This window comes from Sapajus apella, unplaced genomic scaffold (assembly GCF_009761245.1).
Source record: "Sapajus apella isolate SASKATOON/1434 unplaced genomic scaffold, GSC_monkey_1.0 scaffold13, whole genome shotgun sequence".
Classification (NCBI taxonomy): Eukaryota; Metazoa; Chordata; class Mammalia; order Primates; family Cebidae; genus Sapajus; species Sapajus apella.
The window spans coordinates 26,000,215-26,027,923 of record NW_022436953.1 but is presented as its reverse complement, the minus strand read 5'-3'; the positions used below and the strand labels follow the sequence as shown (position 1 = coordinate 26,027,923).

Here is a 27,709-nt window from a genome sequence, read left to right as displayed (position 1 = left end):
TGGGTCAGGGCCCTGCCCGTGGCATCCCAGGAGGAGGCCAGCGTGGGGCGGCGGGTGAGGCCCCCGTCCTCGGTCCGCGTCTCCATTCCGCCGCCTCCTGCCAGGTCAGCCCAGCCCCGGAACCTCTCTTCCAGTGCTCGAGTGTCGGCCAGGGCCGCGTGGAAATGGGCAGGCAGAGCGACTTCCGGCTCACTTCATGTCAAATACCCGCCGCCTGTGGCTTTGGTAGGGAGAGCAGGCACCAGAGACACGCATGCGCATGTACCTACTGGACTCAGCAGCGGCGTTCAAACCGTGCGGGGAAGCACGAAAGAGGCGAGCGTGTGCACTGGCAGCCCCTCGCTCTGGCGCTCGAGACTATGCGCAGGCGCGGTGTACTGCGCGCGGACACGAGGGCGGTTTTTCGACGCTGGCAGTGAACAAATGGCAGGCAGCATGGACCACGTTTGCTGGGCAGGATGGGGAGCGTCTGCGATCGGGTAGGTGTGGTCTGTTCGCTCTACGCGACGTGCAGGACCAACTCCTGACCTCGTTCTCTCCCAAGCGGACACCTGGGCCTTTTCTGCCTTCACTCCATCGGGTCTGCAGCATTTGTGGCAACGAGGCTGCGGACTCCTGTCGATTTGGGTTAATTTTACTCCGAACTCACCCTCCCTCCCTCCCAAGCATTCTCGCGTTAGAGGGGAGTTGAAATGGATATTGAACAGCGTTAGTGGTGGGTGTTGGGCCACGCAGGCCTTCCCAGGTGCCGTCTCAGCTGATGCTCCCTGACTGCACGGCGTGCATCGGCCAGAGCCACGGGCAGCCAGTGCACACGCTCTGCTCTTTCGCGCTTCCCCGCAGTTTGAACGCCGCTCCTGAGTCTAGTTGGTTCAAACTGCGATTGGGGCACCTTTGGCTAATCTGTCTTCCAGTGTCTGAGTACTAAACCATCTGAATAGAGAAGTGGATTGCTGTATCTTTAACGGTAGAATCAGTCAGGCCTTGCCTTGTCTTACGTGTGCTATCCACTTTCATCCAAAAGATTCAGGGAGACCAAGGATGACCAAGTTTGCGGGAGCCTAGTTTCCTGAGTCCTGGAAGAGGAACCTCATATGGAAACCGAAAGTTTGCCAGAAGAAAAAAGCATCTTTCCTAAGGAAATTTAATATATTACCAGATCCCTAGAAGAACTGTGTTCAGATTTCGCTCACAGAAGTCTGTTGCATAACTGCCAGGGAGGGTGGGGTGCCCAGAAGCCTTAGTGCACCCCCTCTGTAGTCTCTGGGGAGCACCAGCCAAAGGGGTACTTCTCACTGGTACTGGGGACAGCATGTTTAGAAGGATTCAGAGATTCTGTGTAGTCCACAGATAGTAAGGGATACCTGGGTAACCACTCTTTGTGGTCTTCTCCCTGGTCCTAGAACTTTCCGGCTTCAGGACCCGAAGGTGCACATTCAAGAACGCAGGAGGAGTGATCTCCTGCTGGGGGCACGGGTGTGCATCGGGAGGGATGCACAGAGGCACAGTGGAACCATCCTGAGCATTCAGAGCTGGCCTTGCTGGTGCCTGATTAGTTGTCAGGTCGTGGGCAGGCACTGACACACATTTCCAGCCCATGTGGGGGACATAAAACTAAACCGATAATGTTTTATTTTCTTCTTTTTTAAAGCTTCAATTTGACCGTTTAAGGCCTAGAAGTGTGAGTTTGAAGGGTCTGTACTTAAGAGTTTATAAATCTTTCTTGTCATGAAGGCCTCAACACTTGAATGGAGGCAAATCTGAATGATGAGTGCTTTGGAGAAAATGACAGAACTAGAGAAATACAAGGAAACAGATATACAAGTATCATAAATGCACAAGCATACCAAAATTGCCTTTGTGGAGCAGAGGTAAATGTTCCCAGGGTTGTATTGATAATTTGAGTTTTATAAACTTATTTAAATGTAGTAAGAGAAATGACCAGTGGTGAAGGGTAAATGGATTAGATAGTAATTCAATATTTATTGCTTTAAAGACTGACTTAAGTAATAGCAGTAATGAATAGTGAAAATTCAATTGCAGCAAAGCTTGTTGGCTTTGTGGTTTGGACCAAAATGGTTACCTTTTATAAGTGGCAGCATAGTAACCTAATAGTACACAAAGTTCTCTGATGACCCCCAAGAGTCCAGCTCCCCATGCAGATATCCTGTATATTCTCATCCCCTAGAGGGCAGGCTGGACCAGTGAATATGATGGAATGTCACCCTTGTGTCTAGGTTACTAATCAGCTGACTTTGAGCTAATCAATATAGATTATCTGAGTAGATCTGACGTTATTAGGTGAGCCCTTTTAAAGAAGGTGGGTGGAGCATCAGAGGGAGGCTTTCCTGCTAGCCTGAAAGGAGAAGTAAACTGCCTTGTAGTGAGAGAGGGCCTGTGAGTGGGTGGCCTGTATGAGCTGAGAGTGGCTTCGGGCCATCAGTCAGGAAGAAATAGGAACCTCATTCTTACAAGCAACTAAATTCTATCTGTCTCCATCCAGTGAACTGTAAATGCAGAGCTGGGCCTGGCTTTTAGGGCTGGCAGCTCAGGGACATCATGAGGCCACTGGTGTTTGGAGGTGGGAGGGGGAGGGGGAGATATAGGGGCTGAGGGAAGCAGCAGCAACCCAGGGTGATCTCAGTCCAGGTGAAATGAAGATCTATCTGTAATCACTGTCTACATCTCTTTGCAACATGCAGTGGATCTGTCCAGGGTAGAGGGGACTGGAGAAGGAACCACTGGGGCCCGTGAGGATGCTTCTATAGTCCTGATTTAGGCCCATGGAAAGAAGGGAGGGACCCCTGTAGACTCCCCAGCATGGCTAGACTGAGACTGAGGCCTTAACCTACTGGAAGTAGGAAAGATGTTCAGATGCTTTTGCTGTCTGGTCTTTCCAGTGTCAAAGGCCATTCTCGTTGGGATTGAGCTGCAGAATCAGGGCTTTATGGACCTCCCCCAAGGCTGGCCCCTTGAAGGCAGGCACTGCTGACTCACCATGCTGACACTTCCTGCTTCAGCAGATTTTTTCCTTGCTGCAGCAACCACATAATGTTCAGGTCAAGAACAGCAGGAGAGGTTGCTTGTTTGTTTCATAGAGAATATAATTGCCACTGGCTACTTTGCTCCTCATAGAAGATATTTGGCTTTTCACAAAGTAAGCCACCGCAAGTTGGGTGTCTATCCATATAAACGTGAGACTGCTGGTCAGAGATTATAGTTGGTCTTGGCCTCTTCCTGGTTGCTGCTCATGCTGATTGTGTCTCCTTCTAATGTGCCATGGCAAAGATGTGAGTCACTCACAAACATGTGAGTCACTTAATGAGGCATATCCCTTCAAATGGGATACCTGGACACTCTGCTTCAACAGGGGCATTCCTTGCTGTGGCAGCCATATATGGTTCAGGTCAGGAACAGCAGGAGAGGTTGAAAGGCAAAGGCATGTTTGTGTACAGTCTTGGCTTTTTTTTCCTTCTGGCTTTGGGCTGTGAGCTCATAAACAGAATGTTCTCAGCCTGGTGGCTCTGTGTATCAGTGCTGCCTTGTCACTTTAAATAATTGAGTTTACTATTGGTTGTTTAGCTCAGCATGTTAGCTGAGCTCTTCCTCTGTCTGAGGTACTGTAGACTGAAGAAACTGACAAGCTGAATGATCTCCTTTTTCCTGAGCTAGAGAATTCTTGAACTGGTCTCTATTCTCCTCTCCAGTGCCTTAGAAATAGTGAGATGGGAAGCTGCATTTAGAAGCCCCTGGAGGATGCCTGACAAGGGGGTGTCCAACACATGATGAAGTTGGAGCTCTTTTTGAAATGTTTCTTGCCCTTCCTGGAGAGGAGCCATTATTTATGCAGATGAAATAAGATGAAGAACTCACTTCTCTTGGCTCATGTGAGTATGGAGAAGAATGCCTCCAAAGAAATGAGAGATTGGTTTGACAGGCTCAGTCTTGTCACATTTTTTGGAAGTTAAGTCTGTGAGTTAGAGGGCAAATCCCAAAGCCCAGTGGCAGACTGTGACCTTCCTCGTCATCCTGCACCTGCGGGGGGTCTGCATGGATCACCTACCTAGACAGGTACTAATAAGGTAGAACATGGTAATCCATTACTAAGTTTGCAAATTTTTTCTCTTTGGTTCTCTTAAAACTGATTTTACAGCCATAAAGTTGGGTGAGGGAAAGATTAGATGGGAATTTGGGAGATGGGAAGAGAGGTGTAATCTGGTTCTGGGACACATTAGTAAAATATGCCATTTGGATTTTATAAAGACTCAAAAACTGTCTTCAAACCTTGGCAGTTCATAAAATCTGATTGCATGTTGTATACCACAATCTTTATTCCTCTGAGAATAAAGGATTCAGTTAAGGAGATCCTTTCTCTGGAGCAAAACCCAGCTCTTCTCATGGCAGTTGCCAGGGCCATAGCAAGGTCCTCGTTGGCACCGAGAGTCTGAAGGCAAAGGTGAGATTCCCAGGAGCAGAGCAGAAGGAGCTGTGGAGGAGGCACAGAGATGGGAACTGGGCCAGGTAGGGGGCTCACAGGCTTATGTAGTTTTGGATCCAGGACGTTTCTGTCACCAGAGATGCAATTCAGCAGGCATCAGGGTGTTTGCAACCATTTGACTCATATGTTAGTCACAGGATGGGCAGTTTCAAATAACTGATTAGGTGAAAGTCCTTGTGGATATGAATAACAGAGAATTTCCATAGAGATAAGGCCAGCCCCTGTAACAGGAATTGCATTGCAAAGTTTAACTCACTGATTCAAGCACAGTTGCTGTCTACCTTTTAACACGACCCTGTTCCTCTCACTACTCTTGAGTTGTCACCATAAGTGAATCATCGGTGAGATATTGCTTAGAATGAAAACATTAACAAAAATCAGCCCCTTCCTTAAATGAAATGCAACTGGATTTCCTAGCAGATCTTTCAGTTGACAGCCAAAAGGAATGGGGAACAGCACATCATTTCAGAGGGTTCAGGAAGGTTGAGGGTGGAAGAGCATTGGACCTGAGAATCAGGAGATGGAGGGAAGGGTTATAGAACCAGGTCCTAGTTTCCTTGTTGCTGGTGACTTGCTGTGTGACCCAAGGGAGTCACTTCCACTTCCTGAGCTTCAGTTTCCTCATCTTTCAAACAGGTTTTAGTTATTGCTTCCTGGTTGTCTTCATTGCAACTCAGAAAGATATTACTAAAACATATTGGAAGTTGTTAAATGTTGGTGACTTATAAGCAATGTGGAAAATATGCATTCTTTAATAAATGAAATAATATTGGTCAGGGTTTAACTGCTGTGTCTGAGTTACTGCACTGTCTAAATTTTGAAGCTTAGTCAGAGAAAGTGAATACCAGATTGACAAAATTTAGATTTCGATCATTGATCATAACATGTGCCAGCACCTAAAGGGTTCTAGGTCTTCTGATACCTAAGGTTGCAGAGCTCCTGCTCCCATGGAGTTCACAAACACCTTGAAAAAGCAAATGTTCAATGCACAAGCCAACAGACTATCAAACATCAGTCAAGTCACCACAGAAATAGAGGAAAACCGAGAGACCACCTCCGTGGGAGGGTCCACAGGGCCTAGCTCCTTAATGATGACCAAAATTGTTCAGGGTTATATCCCTCTGAACCCAAGTAGGGACCACAGACATCCGCTACCACACCTTGGTAATTCATTTTTACTTTTAAATTTTTTTGTAGAGATAGGGTCTCACCATGTTACCAAGGCTGGTCTCAAACTCCTGGGCTCAAGCCAATCCATTTGTCTTACCCTCCTAACGTGCTGAGATTACTGATATGAGCCACTACACTTAGCCAACAATTCAAATTTCCATATAGGTACAAACAAAGGGCATGGATACATAGGGAGAGGAATAATTAACACTGGAGGAAGAGAGGTAGAAATCAGTGAAGGTTTTATAGAGGACATGGCATTTTATTGAAGTCTTGCAAGATTGGTATTTCAGCAGATAGAGGAGATGAGGAACAGGGAGGGCCATCTAGTCAGGCTCTGAGGCATCAAAATGCATGGGGTATGGGGTAATGCAGAGGGAGATGAGGCTGGAAAGATGTTACATTGAGATATGGACTGGATAACACATGCAGAGGACCCAGGGTACAAAATTTAAGGAGACATGTAACTGCCTTTTCAGGATTGGGCAAGTGTAGGGTTGGTGCAGAGTTTGTGGCTTTTAAACAGATGATTGATTAAAAAATTTCCCGTATGGGGGACTTCCACTTATGGGAAAAGATACTTTTTCTTATTCTTCCGAAGTACAACTAAAATCTATGGACATTATATACAAAACAAACATAAGATTTGAATAGGTGGAGAGAAGAAGGAAGCCTAGCTAGGGACCTTGGGATCCAAGTAATAACATGGTAGCGAGTTCCCTAATTTTTTTTTTTTTTTTTTTTTGTCTCAGATTTCTAAACTTGGAGCTGAAGAAACAGGTAACTTGGAAACACCAATGGGTTCAGACAAAAGAGCCCCAACAAGAGACTATTTTTTCTGGCCCAAAGACCAGGAAATGGGCAGCTCAATGTGACAGAAAACTTTTAGATAATAGCTTCTGCATTCTAGGCAAACAAAGTAGAAAAAACTATAGCCCTATCCCAACTCCACCAGTGAAGGCTGAGTAGAGAGCCTAGATGTCTACTCTTACCAAGCTGTAAAGAAGTGTCCCAAAGCACTGCTCCACCAGGGTGGTGTCAGAGAAGGCTGAATAGAGAGCTGAGACTCAACTCTGGGTGATAACCTGACCCCTGTGGTATTAGTGGAGACGCCTTGGGGAGTCTGGATTTCCCCTCTGACCCAGTGGTAATGGGGCAACTTTGCATCTTGTTGGGATTCACCTGGGGTGGCTGGCAAAATATTAGGGAAAGTTATAGATTATAGTCTCAAACCTTTTGGAAGCCTGAAAGATTTTATTGGGGCAGCCTGGTCCATTATGTTAGGGAAAAGATAGGGATGATAAGAGACTTTCCCAGTTTAATTCTGTTTACCCCACATCCCTTTGTTTGTATTCTAACTGTTTACTCACGTAAACTTTGTGTGGGATGATCCTCTCAGGGGAAGGTCAAAAGGGAATTACCCATTAATAGTGTTTACTCTGGGCCCTGGAACCTAAAGCTTTTATCATTCTTGAAATCACTCTTTTAACCATGTTAATTATCCACAGGCATGTTAACTTAGAACCTCTGTTATAAAATTTTTACTGAATAAATGTGTGGAGGGACGGGGGTCTTGGTCTATAGGCAGCAGTCACCCTCGGAAAGCAGCTGACGACCATCCCTAGCCCACTTGGATCACTGAACCAGGTGTGAGAGTGCATTTATTCATCCGTCATTGAGTCAGGGTCTGCAGGACAGACCTCTGCAGGTGGTGATCAATGTCTCACCACCTAACTGCTGGTATGGCACCAGAGGAGGTCTGGGGAAATTTCCTGACTTTTCTTAACTCACAGTGGTAATGAGGCTGCCTTCACTGCAGTGTCAGTGGAGACTAAAACATAAAGGGATTTTCCTGTAGTCTTCATTATAAGAACCTGGAGAGCTCCGGGAGATATGACTCTTGAAAGTGTGCCCCCACCCAACAAAACAAAACAAAATTGGGCCCTCAGGAGTTTTAAAATATGCTAGTCCATATTCATCATCCAGGAAGATATCAGTTACCATTTAAGTGTTCTTACCAGTTGCCGGCTCTGGCAGTGGCCTCTGCTCCTAAGCTGGTATTCTCTGTATTCACCTCTCTCTTTAGTTTTGGGGGTGGTTCTTTGCCCTATGACTTCAGTTTTCTGGTTGACTTAGGAGTTGTTGATTCAGCTTTTATTCGGTCAGTGTATTCAGTTTTTTACTTGTGAGGATGCGAATAAATACTCCCAAGCTCTTCACATGTTGGTGCAGAAACCGGAAATTTTGTGTTCATTTTTACCCTTTTTTTTCTTTTTATATTGCAGTTTGGATAATCTCAACTTTCTTCAAGTTCACCAATTCTTTCTTCTGTCAGTTCACATCTGCTATTAAGCCCTTGTAGTGAATTTTTCATTTCCGTTATTGTACTTTCCAATGCCATAATTTCTTTTTGGTTCTTTTTAATAATTTTTATCTTTATTGATATTTTCTATGATGAAATTATTTTCGATTATTCTCATATTTAGTTTTTTGGACATGGATTCCTTTAAACAAATTTAAAGACTTTAAAAGTATTTTCTAGTAGGGTCAATGTCTGGGCTTCTTCCAGAAAAGTTTTTATTTATTGCTTTCCCACTCCTTTATGGGCCATACTCTCTTATAGACTTTTTTTCTTATTGGCTGTTTTGAAAACTGGACGTTTAAAATAATATAACATGGCATCACTGGGAATCAGAATCTTAACTAAAACTTTTCTTTGAGGGAAACAAAACCTGAAAAGGGGAGATTGAGTATTACATGGCTTAAGAGAGTATTTAGGCATATCCACTTCCATTTGTGCTAACATATATCCGGAAATGGAATGGAATTCAGAACTCCATGAAAGGGAACTGATGGCCAGAGGATTGATGTCACACAGCCTGTGTCCTGATTGGCACAGAAGTTGGAGCTAGATTATGAATATCCATTCTGCTAGCTCTGGTGGAAGACTGTTTCTAAAAGCAAGCACTTCAACTTTGGATGTTAATCATTAGAATTTTCTTTCTCAAGTTAAAGGTTTGAGAAATTCCTGATAAGATGTCCTATTCCCTGAAGTTTACTTTGACTGTATGTTTTTTTTACTGTTGGCTTTCATCCAGCCATGAAGTGTTAAAAGGTGGTAAGTATGCTTTGGCAGTCAGATTGTTTATTCTCCCCTGGCTCACTTTTTTCCAGTTTCAGAAAGTTAAACTAATTAATTATCCCAAATTAGATTTCTTGGGAGAATTTAAGATTTAGGAGGAAAAATGTCAGTTGTCAGAGAAAGAATTGTAAAGTTCTTTTCCTAAAACATGCATCATTTACAAATGGATTTGCATAGTCTCAGTATTGTTGGACAGTAACATTCCCACAGAAGATCTTTGAGCCTGATATCCAGTAAGGGGTCATTTCTGACTCTGAAAGTGAGCATAGCTCAGGAGGCCCGGGTGTTGGGGAGTGATGCCATCAACTCCAGTGCAGGCCTGCTTGTTATTTCCAGCTGCATATCACAATCTTTCCCTGTGAAAGAGAAAGATTCTTCCCAGGGTCTTTTTGATATCCTTCTCTCTGGACTTTGCATTTCAATTCCTTTTCATTGACAAATAAGCTTCCCCCCCGCCCCCGCCACTGCCCACCTCCCCCCCTACCCCCCCCCCCCCCTACCCCCATCTCTGGGCCAGCTTAGGATCTAGGCTGCCCTGGGAAGACATTGGTGTTTTACACACACAAACATCTATGTTTGGGGTTCCTTCTTCCTCCACTGAACATTGCTTAGTGGTTGTGTTGGGGGTGGGAGGCCACATGGGCTCACTGCTTTGCTTGCACTTCTCTGCCTAGGTACATCAACGTCTTTTGACCTCCGTACAATAATTATGCTTGTCATTGCTGGTGGTATCCTGATGGCCTTGCTCCTGCTGGTAGTTGTTGTGCTCTGTCTTTACTTCAAAATAGGCAACGCACTAAAGTGAGTCACCTGGGGAAAAGGGAATAACACTCCCTCAATGGGATATCTGGGCTCCCTGTTGGAGCAAGTTTATTCCTTGCTACTGTGGCCATATTCCTAGGTGAGGTCAAGAAGAACAGGCAGCTTTGAAAAGGCAAAAAGGCAGCTGAGTGCATAATCTTATTTGTTTTCCTTCCTGGCTGGGTTTTGTAGAATGTTCTCAGCTTGGGGCTGTGAGTGTCAGTGCTGCTTGGCTGTCACAGGACCTCACCAAGTTTACCATCTGGTGTTTAGTTCAGTACCATGGCCAACCCTCCCTCTGTCCTGGGCACTGTAGGCTGAAGATTCTGTAGGGGAGGCTGCGTGAATGAGCTCTGCCTTGTGCTCACATGGAGGACAGGCTGCTGGATTGATTTCTTCTTGCCTGTGTTGGGAGCTCTCCATTTGTTTCTGACGGCCTTGGGGAAAATAACTGGGCCTCTAGATCTCAGGGACAGCTGAACTGTGTGAAAAACCTGGGGGACAGCGGACAAGGGAGGGTAGGTCAGATAAGAGAAGATTGCAGTTTGGGGAGAAGACCCTTTAAGTACAGTAGAGATTAGTTGTCAGATGCAATTGTGTCCCCATTCAAAGGAGTTCACAATGGCACATCCGGGAGCCCTGGGCACAGCTGAATGCAGCACCTTCTCATCATTTCTGCATCTTGAGGGCCTGCAGTAACCAGCTGGGTGACTTTGCTTGCGAATTCACTCACTCTTACTTTTATAACCTCAGTTTACATTTATAGCAATCATAGGAGAGGAAAAAAATTGAGAGGAACTTGGGAGAGGGGTGAGAGCTTTAATTTAGGACTGGTGTTCATGTTTGATTGGCTTCAGCACTAAACTTCCCAGATATCCCCAACATTTCTAACAAAAGGACTGAGAAGAAAAAATTCTAAGCCTGTGCTTTGTGTGTGTCTTTTCTCAAGAGCTGCAAAGGAATCTGGTCACAACCCAGACAAAGTGTTGTATGCCAAGAACAGCCAGGCCAACACCATTGCCACAGAGTCTTGTCCTGCCCTACAGTGCTGTGAAGGATGTACAATATACGCCGATTTTGATTCCCTGCCACCTTGCTGTTGTGACATAAATGAGGGCCTCTGACCTGGGAAAGGTGGGCACAAAAATCTTCATGAGCAGTATTTCTTTCTTAATAGAATATTTTGTTATTCAAATCAAGTTCTAGGGATTTTATGTGTTACTATATAATTTACAGTGTTGTTTTATATACTTTTGAATAAATGTACAATATTAAAAAGAATCGTCTCTGCCTCTAGTATTTTTTATGGTTAATCATAAACATGTTTTGTTTAAATATATTTATTACTCACTTTGGAAGGTGGGGGAACTAGCTTGTAGCATTGCAATAGAAGAAAGAGAGTTGGAGTAGAAAATAAGTGTCCAGCACATCTCCCACCCTAGAAGGAAAATGCACACTGATCTTAGGACATGCCCAGTTTCAGCCCCAGGTGATCTTGTCCAGCTGGAGTTGCTCATTTAGTTGTCCTGAGGGCTTGGGTGGTTGGCATCCACTGCAGAAAATGGTGTCATGTTGTCCTGACACCTGTCCTGTTGTCCTGTCCATTTGTGCAAGACAGTGAGAGGAGCCAGGCGGGACCTCCCTGTGTTAAAGTTGTCTGACCTGTGTAAGATAGGCCTGAGCTCAGTGGCCTCAAAAGGACATTTTGAAAACCATATTCCTCCTGCTGCAACCCCCAAATCTTCAGAGCATGTGGCTCCTTTCTGGGTCACGGTAACAGTGATGTGTGTTGATCTAGCCATCAACATCTTCAACTGTAACAGGAACCATCAGCCAAAGGCCAAAGCCTAGACTCCCTGACCACAACAACAGGCAGCAGGAAGCACCCCTCCCCACATCTACTCCCAACTGCCTTCTGTTCTGCTCCTTCCCCTGAGACTCCTGGAACCCCTTTCTAAGCATGATTCCCCATCTGTAACCATGTGCACTCCTCTCATGAACTAAACCCTTGCTTGTGACCATCACATGTATACTGAATGTAAGGAATTATTAGCTAGTAACAGGTGGTAACCTACTAAAAGGGGGTAAAAAGGAAACAGAAGTTGCAAATGAAGGAAATAGGTGTGACATGTAGGCACATAAATGGGCCAGATGTGGGTAGAGGAGCTGCAGATGTGGGTAGAAGCCAAGCACCTCCTGGAGGCTGAGCCTTGAGCCCTCACATACTTGGGAAGAGGCCAAGTCAGGGAAACCTCCAGCTGGAGGTCACTTGTCCCCCTCAAGTTTCTGGACACTGTCTCCATCCCCTGCCTTTGAATTTCTGTCACCAGCAAGCTCTGAGCAGATGGAACACATACAAATCCCCTCTTATCCCACCCACTGGATGGCCCAGTGCCTGGACCCAAGAGGCCTGTGCCAGGGCCTCTCTGCATGGGCAACTACACCTGGTGCAGGTATTGCAGGGACCGTGAGGGAGGCAGGTGGGACAAGGGTCTTCAGGATGCTCCCATTCGCAGGAGGGCAGAACACCACACATGGGCTTTACAGCCCTATGGACTCGATTCCCATCCCAACTCAGCCTTCACCAGGGAAAGTCCCTTGACTCCTCTGAGCCTCTGTGTCCTTGGTGTGAAGTGGGGACTTGCACAGGTGACAGGGAAGAAGCAGTGAGATGAGGCAGGGTGACCCCACAACACCCCATGGTTCCCAGGAAGTTGCCAGAGGCCTGAAGGTGGCTTCTCTCCTGACTGGACCTGGAATCCTGGGTCCTTTACCAGGGCCACTGACAGAGTGTGGTCATGAAACTCTCGCACTCAGTGGAGAGGGATCAGGGATGTTGAAGATCCCAGCCATGGGAGAGGAAGAGCGATCAGAGGGAAAGCCCAGGGTGGGGGTGAGATTCGTGGACACAGCTGCAAACAGTTAGTAACCAGAAGGGTGCCCCACCTCAAACACCTGTGCCCTGCTAACTCACCCCAGGACACCCAGTCCCACCTCATTCACAGCCAGACCAGGCAGATAGGAATGGAGCAGAGCCTTGGGGAGGGTCCAAGCTCCTCCTGAGCACCAAGTCATGGCATCTCAGGTGCTGCCTTTCCCCTGCAGCATCAGGTGTGGGCCCAAAAAGGAATGGATCTCCTGAGTCACAGCATAGGACTGTACTCTCTCTAGGGAGGTGTCCTGGGCTGCAGCACAGTCAGAACAACAGAGTGGCTGACGGTAGCCAGAGGGTTTTACCCTAGGAGACACAGCCTACATCGGTGTCATAACGCCACAGAGCTGCACAAAGGTTCTTCAAAAAGTAGCCAGTCCCGGCATTATTCACTCAAAATGTTCCACCTGAACTTAGAGTAAAACCCAGACTCCTCATTTGCCCTGTGAGTCCTTCCCTATCTGACCTTCACCTGCTCCTCTCCATCCTCCCCTCCCAGCTCGCTCCTCTCACTCACATACAGCCAGGCTGTTCTTTCTTCCCTACTATTGTAGGTGTGCCCATCTAGTCCCTGCCTCAGGGCCTTTGCACTTGGCCTCTCTTATGCCTAAGATGCAAGCTCCTAAGCCAGGGTCACACATGAATGCCTCCCTCTTATCTTTCTGCCTTTGTTCAGATTTCATCTCTCAACATGCCCTCCTTCTCACTGTCAGATTTTCTCCCCACCCCAAGCAACCACCATCTATGCAGTCATCCTGTTTATTGTAGCTATAGCTCCTGTCACTATTTGAATTCTTCATTTATTTTTGTTGTCTAACTCTCCACTTAGAATCCAAGTTTCATGAGGGCAAGACTGTCTCTCACATTCAATTCTATGTTGCTTAGGCGCTAGACCAATAAGTAATATTTACTGATTGAGTGAATGAATGAATGAATGAATGAATTAAAAGAGGGCAGCTCCCACCCACCACCACCTGCTCCTCCCAGTCTCACTGTGGACGCTGGGATTTCTTTCTCTCGGCTGGAAAACACCATACCAGAGTGACTAATTCACTTGCTTCAGCCTCTCCAGACATAACCGGCTAGAAATCCCTGTAGGGAAATCTGGATCTGCACTCTTTCCTCTTCATCCTCTACCCTCTTCCCCTCTGCTACAGGGTCAGCCACCAGGCAGGGCATCTGAATGTGCCAGCTGGACCCAGATTTTGCCCAGGTGCTGCACCCCCTGCCTTGCCCCACTGGCCTGTTGTTCCCCCACAGGTTCCCTTCTCAAAGCAGAGCCCTGAAGACTTCAGATGTCAATGAGACCACCTGTTTGTGATGTGCAGGCATAGAAGAAAGGCACAGCTCCCTGTCAGTTTCAGGGAAAACAACACAGTGCCTGCTGGGAACCAGCTGCTAGAGATCCCCACAAAGAGCCTCTACTGGGGGCAACATTTCCAGGAAGGAGTTGGGGAGAGAGAACCCTCACTGTGGGGACTGCTGATAAGAAACTAGTTGCACAGCTGCTCTGTTCTCACACAAATCTACCCCTTGTGTGGCTGGAACTGACATTTCCCTGGAGGTGTCCAGAAAGCTGATGTAACACAGAGCCTGTAAAAGCTGCCAGTCCTTAAGGCTGACAAGCCCCTTGCCAAGATGGAGCTTGTAAGGAGGCTTATGCCTTTGACCCTCTTAATTCTCTCTTGTTTGGTGGAGTTGACATTGGCAGAGGCTGAAGGTAAGAAAACAACCAGATTTATTCACTAAAACAGAGAAGTTCTCTTCTTAAGAGGCCTCTTTCAGAATTTTTCAAAGTGTTTATGTCTGTTGGCCTCAGTTCAGAGAAAAATGTACTCTAATACTCTTGGGGGGCAATTTTAAATTCTAATTTTATTTGGGCTCATCTGACAACATCAATAAAAATATCAAAAGTGTATAGATTTTACTGAGTAATTTCACTGCTAAGAGTTTATGTTTTGTAAATAAGCATAAAAGTGTCCAAAGATATAGGTATAAATATGTGCACTTACATAATTGTAAACAACGACACAAATTTTCATTGTTAGGGTAAATCCATACAATGGAACACTCTTTATGGCAAATTAAAATAACTCTGATCTGTAGTGTGTCCATAGTCTACATTAAGAGAGAAAAAAGATCTGAAGTTTCTACAATATGATGGTTCTTATGTTTGAAATATATACATTCGAGCATTTTAAACATGTAGAAATAGAGAAAAGGAACAGGTGTAGAAGTGTTTACACCAAGGTTTCGATGATGATTGTTTCTGGGTGGCTGGGGTTATGGGAGTATAAATAAAAATAAAGCTTTGTTCCTATGTAGGTGGAGTTTTTGAGGATTAGTCAAAATCTTGGTGGGATTTTGAATTAGTACTAATTTTATTTGGGCCCATCTGACAATGCACATAAAAATATTAAAATTTACCAAATAATTAAAAATATTTTATAGTTGGGGTTTCACTACATTGCCCAGGCTGGTCTCAAACTCCTGAGCTCAAGCAATCCACCCGCTTTGGCCTCCCAAAGTGCTGAGATTACAAGTGTGAGCCACCACGACCAGCCCCTTACTGGGTAATTCCACTGCTAACAGTTTAGGATCCAGTGATTTTTCCTCTTCCCCTTTTCTCTTTTTTTCCTATTTTTTAAGGTTTATTAACATATGATTTGCATACCATAAAATCCACCATTTTAAAGTATACAATTTAGTGTTTGGTAGTATATATGCAAAATTGCGCAAACATCACCACTATCTAATTCCAGAACATATTCTTCACCCCCGAAAGAAACCGTCTCAAGCCCAGCACAGTGGTTCAAGCCTACAATCTCAGCACTCTGGGAGGCCGACATGGAAGCATTGCTTGAGGCCGGGAGTCTGAGACCACCCTGAAAAACATAGTGAGACCCCAATGCTAAGAAGTTTAAAAAAATATTTTAGCCAGGTGTGGTGGTACATGACTGTAGTCCCAGCTACTCTGGAGGCTGAGGTGGGAGGATCACTTGAGCCCAGGAGTTTCAGGCTGCAGTGAGCTATGATTGTGCCATCGCAATCCAGTATAGGTAACAGAGTGAGATTCTCTCTCTCTCTCTCTCTCCATATATATATATATATATATATATATATATACGCTAATGTTGCAATGAATATTAGTGTACAAGCTTTTGTGGAGATATGTATATATATGAAGAAACCGTATTCATTACTAGTCACTCTCCATTTCTCCTGATGTCTCCAGCACAAGGAAACCACTACTCTACTTTCTGTCTCTGTAAATTTACTTATTCTGGATATTTCACATAAATGAAATCATGTAATATATGGTCTTTCACTTAGCATAATATTTTCAAGGTTCATATATGTTGTAGCATGTATGAATACAATCGGCCCTCAGCACCTGTGGGTTCAGTATTCATGGATTCAACGACTGTGAATTGAAAACATCTGAAAACAAATGGTTAGTTATGGAGCATGTATAGACTTTTTTCCTTGTCATTATTCCCTAAACAATACAGTGTAGCAACACTTTACACATCATTTACATTGTATTGGGTATTATAAGTAATCTAGAGATGATTTGAAGTGTACAGGATGTGTGTAGGTCATATGCAAACACTAAGTCATTTTACATAAGGGACTTCAACATCCATGGATTTTGGTATCCACAAGGGTTCTTGGAACCAGTCATTCGTGGACACCAAGGGATGACTGTACCTCATTTCTTTTTATTGCTGAATAATATTCCAGTGTGTGGATAAACCACATTTTATTTATTAATTCATCAATTGATGAATATTTGGCTTATGACTAATGTTGAGATGAATATTAGTGTACAAGTTTTTGTGTGGACATTTGTTTTTATTTCTTTTGGGGATATGACCAGTGGTAGAATTGCTGGGTTATGATAACTGTATGTTTAATCTTTTGAGGAACTGCCAGACTGTTTTCCATGGCAGCTGTACCACTTTACAATCCCATGAGGAGTGTGCAAGCATTCCAATTTCTTCACGTCCTTGTCAACACTTGCTGTTTTCTGTGTTTGACTGTAGCCATCCTAATGCATATGAAGTGATATCTCATTGTGGTTTTGATTTGTATTTCCCTGATGACTAATGATGCTGAGTTTATCTTCTTGTGCATATTGGTTTTTATAGATCTTCTTTGGAAAAATGTCTATTCTGGTTCTTCGTCCATTTTAAATTGGATTATTTGCCTTTTAATTATTGAATTGTAAGAATTCTTTACACATTCTAGATATCAAGCATCTTTTAAAAACCATCCTTTTTTCCCCAGGTTGATCTATAAATTTAGTGCAATTCCTGTCAAAATCCCAATAAGATTGCTAAATAGATACAGACATGCTGACTCTAAAATTTGTATGAAAAAGAAAAGGAATTGGAATAGTTAAAACAATTTTTCAAAAAAGCAGTAAAGTTGGAGGATTCATGTTACCTAATATTAAGACTTTTTATAAACTACAGTAATCAAGAAGTTGTCATTTACCAAAAGGATAGACAGACAGATAAATAAAACAGAATAGAGAGTTCAGAAATAGATACATACAAATATGGTCCATTGATTTTTGACAAAGGTGCAAAGGCAGTTTAATAGAGAAAGGACAGCCTTCTTATCGAATGGTCTTGGAACAATTGGACATCCATATGCAAATAATGAACTCAACCTAAGCCTCATTTCTTATACATAAATTAGCTCAAAATCGATCATAGATCTAAATGTAAAATGTAAAACTATAGTACTTTAAAAAGAAAAACATAGGAGAAATCTTTGAAACCTGGGGTTAAGCAAAGAGTTCTTCGACACCAAAAGCACAACCCATAAAAGAAACTATTAATACATTGGACTTTATAAAAAATTTGAAACTTTTGTTTTGGGAAATACACTCTTAAGAGGATGAAAAGACAAGCTACATATTGGGAGAAAATATTTTCAAATTGCAGATGCAACAAAGGACTTGTATTCAGAATATATAAAAAACTCTCAAAACCCAACTAATAAAAGCAAAAAGCCAAGGGGCAAAAGACTTAAAGATACTTCACCAAAAAGGATATATGAAAGGCAAATAAGAACATAAAATGATGTTCAATGTCATTAGCCATTAGGGGAATGCAAGTTAAAACCATGATGGGATGCTGTTACACATCTATTAGAATAGCTAAACAAAGCAGTACAAAAACCTGACAATAGTGTGTGTTGACAAGAATGTAGTGTAACTGGAACTCTCATATATTGTGGTGGGATTGTAAAATAGAACAGCCTCTCTGGCAAACAGTTTGACAGTTTCTTATGAAGTTAAATATACACTTAACATATGACCCAGTGATATCACTCCTAGGTATTTATGCTAGGGAAATAAAGGTTTACTTTCATATGAAAACCTATTAAAAATATAAACTATCCTTCTTCAGGCCCTAATATATTCTTTTTTATGGACCATATGTAGAGAAGTTACAAATACTTCTCCTTAAGGGTTCAAGACGGAGAAATCAACCGCTTGTGACTTACTTTGGAGTTAGCTAAGTGCCATCCACAATTAGCTGCCTGCTTGTATGTATATTACATGTGGGAGGCAGCTTCCTAATCTCTTAGGGAGGGGAAAGAGGCTGTTGTTGGCTTTCCTCAATGCCCTTTGTGGTCTCTAACAGGAAATTCAAGCTGCAGATTCAGTCTGGGGGGTGCCAATATGACAGAGACCCACAAAGCCATGATCCTGCAACTCAATCCCAATGAGAACTGCACCTGGACAATAGAAAAACCAGAAAACAAAAAAATCAGAATTATCTTTTCCTCTGTCCAGTAAGTAGACGCTTTCATTTCCTAATAAGGGGGTAATGAACACTGACCACATTGGGGTGGGTAGGGGGACTCTCCGTAGAAATAATTCAGCTGCTGCTAGAGGTGGTAGTGACACTGACAACCATTATGATGATGATGGTGATGAGGATGATGGCTGATAGTCACTGATGATGGCTGTGTGCCTGGCACTGGCTCACAGAGGTCCTTCGAGGGTAGCACTATAATAGTACTACAAACACAGCAAGGCTGAGAACTTGTCTGAGGTCACACAGATAGTGAGTAGCATGACCAGGGTTAGAAACTAGCTGGTCTAGTTGCAGTTTCTTGGCCCTAAAATACTAAACTCTGGTTCCAAATTTTGCTATGCATTTGAATCAGCGGGGGAACTTTCACACATCCAGACTCCCAGGCTGTACACCATATAATTCAATTATAATCTCTGGGGGTAGACTCTAGGCATCAATATTTTTTATTTTATAGTTTTTATTTTGAAATAAGTATATGTTTATAAATGCTTTTTATAAGTGCACAGGTGACCGCAGGGTGAGGCCAAGCTGAGAACATGACTCTGCTCTGCAGTGTTGCTCAGCGTTTCCTGAGATCTGCCTCTAGCTAATCCTCTCAACAACCATCTGGGCAGATGCAGTCTAATCCCCATACTATAGATAAGAAAGCCAAGAAAAGTCACTTACCAGGTCCAAGACTAAAAAGTAATAAAAGTGGGATAGTAACTGATTCCAAGCAGCCTTGCTCCTGAGCCCTGACTCTTACACCTGTCCCAGTGGTTCTTATACTTGATCATACATCAGAAGCATGTGGCAGGCTTGTTAAAGCACAACTGCTGGGCCCCACCACCAGAGTGTCTATTATCTTTCTCAGATGGAGTGTGTGGGACCTGAGACTCTGCATAGCTAACAAATATCCAGGTGACGTCAATGCTGCTGGTCCAAGTACCACACTTTTGAGAACCATAGCCCTGTACCACTGAAGTTGGAATTTATGCTTCAAAGAAGCAAAAGAGGCCTCAAATTTCCTGGAAAGGTTGCTGAGAAACATATGCTATTCTTGCTGTGTAAGGAGAGAGGGGAAGAAAAAGTGTGGGAAGAGCAAGGGAGGGGAGAAATTAATGTTTAACATCTATTGCACACCTGTGTGCCAGGCCTGTGGCAGTTGCTTCATGTTCAGAATGTTATAAACCTCACACAATAATGAGAAGTAGGCTGTGATATCCCCATTTTACAGATGAGAAAACTGAAGCAAGAAAGGTTAAATCACTTCTGTAAAGTTATATAGCAGGTAAGTGACTGAAGTAGAAGGAGAACCCAGATTTCTCTACCCTTGCATTACTTCCTATTTTGGATGTACATCCTCTGAGGGTATTTGGAGAGACTCTGTCAGAATGGGCAACAATCTAAAACCCTGGGCTGTCCTGTCCAAAGAAGGGCAGGAGACTGTCCTTCAGCATGAGGAAGTGGTGATATAAGGGAAGGAAGGAGCAACTAGGGAGCCGCTAAGGTTTGCTTTTCCTTGGGAAAGGTGGCTATGGAAGAAGGTTGCTTCACCTTTCTACAGCCTTGGATATCAAGTGTCAATGGGAAACAATTCCAAATAAGAAGGTTCATCAAAGACTTACATGGACATGGGGAACTGGAGAGCTAGAAATAGGTAGAAGGAAAGGAGTTCTGGATTCCATACCCATCCTCATCATTTACTTGATAAAAGACATAGGTAAAGCAGTTCACTTCCCTGAACCCATTAAGGTTGGCAGTGTGTGGTTTGATGCTGAGGATGGTGGGGTTGGTGATTGGTCTTGGAGAGGTTTACATGAAAACAGATGTGCCACCACTTTGTCAATTGACATGCCTAGGTGAGCAATTGACTCTGCTCTGCAAACTCCCCTTTGCTTCTCCAGCCACAGTTGTGTTTTGTCCACAGGCTTGATCCAGATGGAAACTGTGAAAGTGAAAGCATTAAAGTCTTTGACGGAACCTCCAGCAATGGGCCTCTGCTGGGGCAAGTCTGCAGTAAAAATAACTACGTTCCTGTATTTGAATCATCATCCAATACATTGACGTTTCAAATAGTTACTGACTCGGCAAGAATTCAAAGAACTGTTTTTCTCTTCTACTACTTCTTCTCTCCTAACACCTGTAAGTCCTCATTTACACAGCCTTCACCCACGTCTCCTGCAAGCACAGGTTACACACTCTCCTCGTATAATATTCAGTCGAGTATATTCCCTCAGAGTCTTCTCTATGTGGGAGAGCAGTAGTTCTCTAACTTACATGTGCATAAGAATCATCTGGAGAACATGTTAAATCACAGATTCTGGGCCCCATTGCAGATACTGTGATTTACTGGTTCTGGGTGGAGCACATGATCTTGCCTCTCTAACCAGCTCCCAGATAAGGCAGAGACAAGGGGCTGATCAGATGGCTCCATGTTGAGGGGTACGGTGTCAGAGCCCAAAGCAGAGACTCCACATCCAGCCCATTTAATAGTAACCCTGGTATCCTCTGCAATGCCTCTTCAGGGACCACACCTCCCTATTCTCTGATTCCTGAGATCTTGGTTGGGGTGGTTGAAGCTTCATGTTTAATAAGGCCCCCAGATGATTCTGACAAAGAAGGTTGTCTGGAGAGTGCATGCTGGGAATCTCTGGTCTTACCTTTGAAATTTAAGACTGTCAGGTGGTTGGAGGCTACACTTACAGGGTTCTGCATTCACAGTGCTTACATTCCACTGTGACCCAAAGCAGAATGCCAAGAACATCTGTGAGTGGGTTCAAGGGGAGAGGTCCACTCTGGATTTCTTTCCAAGGCCCGGTGATGACCATGTCATCCTCCTGCTGAAACCACTGACTTATTGGTGCCAGCACATCTGCAGAGTGCAGCAGTCAAGGTTTTCCCAAGCTGGACCCAGGCCACCTTTTCAAGCCTTGCCTCTAGCCACTGCCCGGCTTGCACCCTATACTTCAGCCAGTCTAAAGTGCTTTACATCTCCAAAAAGAGCTCTCCGCATTGTTTCTCCACATTTTATCTGTCCAGCTGCTTCCTTATGTACTTACTAGGGAAAGGTGAGACCAAGGGCTGCTTCATGAAGGCTGTATCTGAGCTGAGCTTTGAACAATAGCATGATGAGAGTGGGTGGGGGTGGCACTCAGGGAAGGAGGACTCACCTCTGCTGGAGCTGACACCTGAGGAGTCATGGGAAGAAAGGGAGGACAGAACAGAAGGCCACGTAGTAGTGGCTGATGAGACTGGCAAGCTGAGCTGGTGAGAGTGAGGAAAAGCCTTCAAGGGAGAGTGTGACTTTATTCCCTATGGCTCAGTTCAGGTAATGGGGGTATCTCCAGATGCAACACATCTTACAGCACAACTTTAATGTGATTTGTTTGGCAAAAGCATAAAGATTCACTCTCCGCCCTGCACCAGTGGGCAGAAATTTCAATGATAAAGAAGGATGAAAGCCTCAATATGTGACCCATGGGAAAGACAGAGATGGAATCATACTCTGGAGAGACATGTTACGCTTGATACACAACACAGAAATGAAAAGAAGTCTCTATTTTGATGTACATTCTTGACCAACTTCACATCCATTTCAGCTATTCCAAACTGTGGTGGTTACCTGGATACCTTGGAAGGATCCTTCACCAGCCCCAATTACCCAAAGCCTCATCCTGAGCTCGCTTATTGTGTGTGGCACATACAAGTGGAGAAAGGTTACAAGATAAAACTAAACTTCAAAGATGTTTTGTAAGTACTGCTGCCCAGTTCTATTGGAACAAATGCAGTAACCCCACCTGGCAACTGGGGGATTTGGGGAGGAGAAATTATCACATGTAATTCCCATATATGGGCACTTTTCAAAGAATTGATGTACAAAGGAAAACAGTGATACTATTCCACTGAACTAGGTTGACTATTTTCCTGAAAATTCTGAGGTCCTTGTCAGGAACCATCAAATCCCCAGATGTGTCATCGTAAACCTGAGATACCACTGAAGGAAAAAAAATCCATAATCGCTTAAGAGTAGGATGGTTGGGATGTTAGAACATAGAATTAAATTGGTTTGAAACTCTTTTTCACCAAATGCCCTCATTCTCTAGACTAGAAATAGACAAACAGTGCAAGTTTGATTTCATTGCCGTCTATGATGGCCCTTCCACCAACTCTGGCCTGATTGGACAAGTCTGTGGCCACGTGACTCCCACCTACGAATCGTCATCCAACTCTCTGACTGTCGTGTTGTCTACAGATTATGCCAATTCTTACCGGGGCTTTTCTGCTTCCTACACCTCAATTTATGCAGAAAACATCAACACTAGTAAGTCACGTTTTATGTTCCTTAGCTATTTTGAGCTCTGAAGATTCCATACATAGAAACTATTAATTTTTAGCCTTGTGGTTATTCCTCATTGCAAGCATGTCACATATAGTTGGGGACATATTCATAATCTTAAGCCTGACGGTCATTTCTGTGCATTGCTTATGCAAGAGGAAATTAATGATTTTATTAACCTGTAAAGGATTTCTGCAGACAATATGAACTGTTTCCCTTAATTCCTTCTGCAAAGACGCAATAAAAACGTCTGGATTCTAGCTCTAAGCAATGTCACAATGAACACAGTAAAAAGTGAACTGCTTGGCTATCTCAAAATTCTGATTACTGTTTAGGGCAAAATGGTTTTGACTCTTTATATATTTACTCATATGCATAACTCTTCAAGACCCAGCTTTTCTAGCTGGCATAAACATGACCATCCTTTTTTTAATTTTTATTTTATTTTTTCCCCTGACAGCATCTTTAACTTGCTCTTCTGACAAGATGAGAGTTATTATAAGTAAACTCTTCCTAGAGAATTTTCACTCTAATGAGAATAACTTACAACTAAATGACCCAACTTGCAGACCAAAATTATCAAATGTTGTGGAATTTTCTTTCCCTCTTAATGGATGTGGTACAACTAAAAAGGTAAAGTGAAGTACTGATAGCTGGATTTTGTCAAATGCTGAATGCATGTTGGCCAATGCAGTCAGGGTAATGTTTGCTAGCTGCTGTAACAAACAACTCACAAGTTTTAGTGGCTTAACTGCATGATAAGCATGTGAAGGCATGTAAGTGCACATATCCATTCATACACAGCTGCCAAATTGCTGCATTCATTTTCAGGATAACTGGAGGATGGTTACCTTTCCCAGAAGGTAAAGAACTCTGAAAACTCACTAGAGGGAGTTTGAACGTCTATGCTCAGTGAGCTTAATAGCCTACCAGTAACACATATGCAGAAAATGTTTATACCTCTTATTTAGTAAAAATCTAGCTGAATTTTTAGGGTCTTCTTCTTTTCCTTTTAAAGACAGAAAAAAAACCCATTATCCTTATTTTAAACATGAAGGATATTACTGGAAATTTGAGATTTGTTCTACATTTTCTAGAAGTTTCATCCAAAATTCCAAACATTTTCAACCTTTGGTCTCGTTAGGATTCATACCATAAACTTTTCACTCAGACATTAAATAATAACCTAATTGAAAATAATGGAGGCTAATCCAGAGGAATTGATAAGGACAGAAGTAAATCTTCATTTCTTACCAAAAATGAACACACAGGCTTTATTACACTTTGAACTCCTAGGGAAGGCAGTTAAGACAGTCCCTCTTGCAGACCCTTGGTATACATATACTTTAGAAACTGTCCAGTTAGCCACGTTAACTTAGCGCTCCTTAAGGAAAGCAATATATGGTAAGCTTTAATGTCTTTTTAAGGCTGGAAATCTGCATTCAAAATTGATTTTACTGTAACTGAAAAATTTCTGATTCTATCTTCAGGTCTTTCTAATGCAAGCTGTATTTCTTATCCATACTTTCTTCCTTTCCTAGAATATTTCTTCAATGAAATACATTTAAGGTTTATAGTATTTGGACAGGAAAGCTGTTATCTCGTGATTTAAGAAAATTATGTCTGTACCTGTAAATGTTATTCACATCTATGCTCTAAAATATTACTAGACTTAAAATATAAAAATTGAATTCTTTCTCATTCTGCAGGTAGAAGATGAGTCAGTTACCTACACCAATATAATCACCTTTCCTGCATCCTCAACTTCTGAAGTAATCACCCGTCAGAAACATCTCCAGATTATTGTGAAGTGTGAAATGGAACATAATTCTACTGTGGAGATAATGTACATAACAGAAGATGATGTAATACAAAATCAAGTTGCAGTGGGCAAATATAACATAAGCATGGCTCTTTTTGAATCCAATTCATTTGAAAATACTATACTTGAGTCACCATATTATGTGGATTTGAACCAAACTCTTTTTGTTCAAGTCAGTCTGCACACCTCAGATCCTAATTTGATGGTGTTTCTTGATACCTGTAGAGCCTCTCCTACCTCTGACTTTGCATCTCCAACCTATGACATAATCAAGAGTGGGTATGTATTAATGTAACTGATGTATATATGATATCCCTTTCTGTGGAATAACATTTTTAATAAAGTAATTTTTTGTGTTGTGTATATATACATTTTTTCTGGTACCGCATGAAATTTCATTAAATTCATTTTAATCATTTTATAAAATATAGTTACTATATACTAATTACAAATAATTTAAATTTAAACATTTATACAGACATAGCTTTTATCTTCTAGAATTTTAAGCATATTTACAAAATATTTGTGGGTGAAAACAAATTTATTTTTTGTTATAAAAGCTCTATTAGTATTTTTGGGTTTTGGACATTTTGGTTATTTTCAACAAAAACCTAGAAGATTATTTCATGTGTGTCATCTTTAAAATATAATGCCATCAATAAAATATATGTAGCGTTCTTAAGAGAAAAAGTATAAAGTTCTTATTTGAAAAAAAAAATTCATTTTTTTCCTTACAAGTTGTTGGTTTTTAGCTATGTTATTTGTACTGATACATTAATGATAAGCATGTAAGGAAATAAGTTTGACTTCCAATATATAAATATTGTTTTTCTGATTAAGTCATATGGACCAGGAGTTTTAGAGTAGAAGGAACCTTGCTATCTCACCCAGGAATCAGATCTATAGTCTTAACTCACTGTAGTATGAACTAGAGACACTGTCTTTCTGGAGAGATTTTTGGATTCATAACTTAGTTCAGAGAAAACTTTGTATCATCTCTTTTTAGTATGGAAAAGACTAAATTTGTCTGTATCTTCTAAACATGTTCATAAATTCTGTTTCAGATGTAGTCGAGATGAGACATGTAAGGTGTATCCCTTATTTGAACACTATGGGAGATTCCAGTTTAATGCCTTTAAATTCTTGAGAAGTATGAGCTCTGTGTATCTGCAGTGTAAAGTTTTGATATGTGATAGCAGTGACCACCAGTCTCGCTGCAATCAGGGTTGTATCTCCAGAAGCAAAAGAGATATTTCTTCATATAAGTGGAAAACAGATTCCATCATAGGACCCATTCGTCTGAAAAGGGATCAAAGGGCAAGTGGCAATTCAGGTAAGAAAAAAGTTATTTCATGATCAAAGAGCACATCATGGCTCATAAAAATGCTGCTCAAATCCAGTAACTCTTAAGCATGTACAGTTTAGAGATATATAATAGGAGCTTTAGCAAATAGGCTGAATTTTAAGTATACAGGATTAATATTTATTGCCATCAGTTGATAATATGCATACCATGTACAGTGTAAGCATATGATACACTGATAATTTGTCATTATTCATTTGGCTTTTAAGTATAAGTGTAATGTCCTCATCTCTAAAAACAAATTTTCTTTAGTTTCCTGAATCCTTCTTATAGATTCCATAGCAGATAATTAATCAGAAAGCAATGTATTTTAACTCTTAAATGAGTAAAACAAAATGAACCAGCATTCCACATAATAGCCTATTTGAAAAAAACTTATTTTTTCTTTTAAAAACAAAGCATCTATTATAATAACACAGGGCAGCCCTGTTTCTTTTGAAAGGCTTGAAACCTGAGATCTACCGAGATGCATGAAAGGAATGATGGTAAATACTCAAGGAGAGTTTGCAATTAAATGGCTTAAGACAAGCCATAATGAAAGAAAAACTATAAGAAGTTATCTTAGTTGTAAATGGCATTAAAGTACCTTTATGACCTCTGTATTTATTCATTATGATGAGAACTATAAAGGAGTATGATTCTGGTTTGTAGCAAAATATTTCTATGGCAAAAAACAAAAACAAAAAAGTTAAATTTAGTGATTTTATAAATGCATTCACTAAATGGCTTACAGAGTGTATCTATAGACACTGGTTTGAAATTAGTTAAAAATGTATAAATGGAAGTTGTTATGGAAATACCATCAATATGAGAAGTTGTTATGGAAAAACCATCAATATTTTTTTCCTATATCAAGGGAATGAACAACGTTTTTTCTGTTGGCAAAATGTATTTTGGCAACAATGAGCAACAGTGACCATCATAAGTGAACCTGCATTTCCGTTTAACTATTATGCTTGAGTTTTACACATTTTTGATGTGATATCAAGAAAAGAAACTAATTCATTTATATTTATATTTAATTTTAAACTTGTGTCAAACTGTTTAAATATAAATATAAATATAAATGCATTCAAATATTTGATAATGGTTCCTCTGTATTGTGTTGGCATTACGCATTATACATTAATTCATATATAAGACTCATAAGCAGGTGCTGAACAATGAGAACACATGGACACAGGGAGGGGACCATCACACAGGGGGGGGGGGGGGGGGGGGGGGGGGGGGGGAGGAATAGCAGGGGATGTGGGGATTGGGGAGGGATAGCATGAGAAGAAATACCTAATGTAGATGACGGGGCGATGGATGCAGCAAACCACCACCATGGCACGTGTATACCTATGTAACAAACCTGCATGATCTGCACATGTACCCCAGGACTTAAAATATAATAATAAAATAAATAAATAAATAAAAGAGTTAAGAAAAAGATACATAGGATATGTAGAGATATTATAAAAGTTATCAACATTTTATAATGTTACTACTTCTTAAATCCTGATTTTCATCTTGTTTCTAATTACAGGATTTCAGCATGAAACACATGCGGAAGAAACACCAAACCAACCTTTCAACAGTCTGCATCTATTTTCATTCATGGTTCTAGCTCTGAATGTAGTGATTGTAGCCACAATGACAGTGAGGCATTTTGTAAATCAACGGGCAGACTACAAATACCAGAAGCTGCAGAACTATTAACTAACAGGTCCAGCCCTAAGTGAGACACATTTCTCCAGGATGCCAAAGGAAATGCTACCTCGTGGCTACATATATTATGAATAAATTAGGAAGGGCCTGAAAGTGACACACAGGCGTGCATGTCA

General features: G+C 42.0%; 2 protein-coding genes across 3 annotated transcripts; both read left to right on the top strand.

The window, feature by feature from the left end:
- The first annotated feature begins 242 nt into the window (after positions 1-242).
- FAM24B (family with sequence similarity 24 member B) lies at positions 243-10,892 on the top strand. Of its 2 annotated transcripts, none has more exons than XM_032281915.1 (3): positions 243-479; positions 9,485-9,611; positions 10,561-10,892. In XM_032281915.1, exons 1-3 carry the CDS (start codon positions 254-256, stop codon positions 10,733-10,735), a joined length of 528 nt encoding a protein of 175 aa, XP_032137806.1. In that variant the 5' UTR covers positions 243-253; the 3' UTR covers positions 10,736-10,892. The 2 variants fall into 2 exon arrangements, with proteins under 2 accessions (XP_032137806.1, XP_032137807.1); XM_032281916.1 differs by lacking the exon at positions 243-479 and adding an exon at positions 7,186-8,786.
- On the top strand, positions 397-27,709 carry CUZD1 (CUB and zona pellucida like domains 1). Its single transcript, XM_032281914.1, has 10 exons — positions 397-479; positions 13,804-14,263; positions 18,204-18,354; positions 20,290-20,504; positions 21,962-22,112; positions 22,466-22,683; positions 23,159-23,331; positions 24,408-24,799; positions 25,585-25,853; positions 27,412-27,709. Exons 2-10 carry the CDS (start codon positions 14,182-14,184, stop codon positions 27,582-27,584), a joined length of 1,824 nt encoding a protein of 607 aa, XP_032137805.1. The 5' UTR covers positions 397-479; positions 13,804-14,181; the 3' UTR covers positions 27,585-27,709.

Bases quoted from the DNA above. Each gene is read 5' to 3' on its own strand.
- FAM24B (XM_032281915.1), top strand. From the start codon at position 254: ATGCGCATGTACCTACTGGACTCAGCAGCGGCGTTCAAACCGTGCGGG. The intron at 480-9,484 runs GTAGGTGTGGTC...TTCTCTGCCTAG, and splicing joins TGGGGAGCGTCTGCGATCGG to GTACATCAACGTCTTTTGAC. The intron at 9,612-10,560 runs GTGAGTCACCTG...TCTTTTCTCAAG, and splicing joins AAAATAGGCAACGCACTAAA to AGCTGCAAAGGAATCTGGTC.
- CUZD1 (XM_032281914.1), top strand. From the start codon at position 14,182: ATGGAGCTTGTAAGGAGGCTTATGCCTTTGACCCTCTTAATTCTCTCT. The intron at 14,264-18,203 runs GTAAGAAAACAA...GGTCTCTAACAG, and splicing joins GACATTGGCAGAGGCTGAAG to GAAATTCAAGCTGCAGATTC. The intron at 25,854-27,411 runs GTAAGAAAAAAG...TTCTAATTACAG, and splicing joins AAGGGCAAGTGGCAATTCAG to GATTTCAGCATGAAACACAT.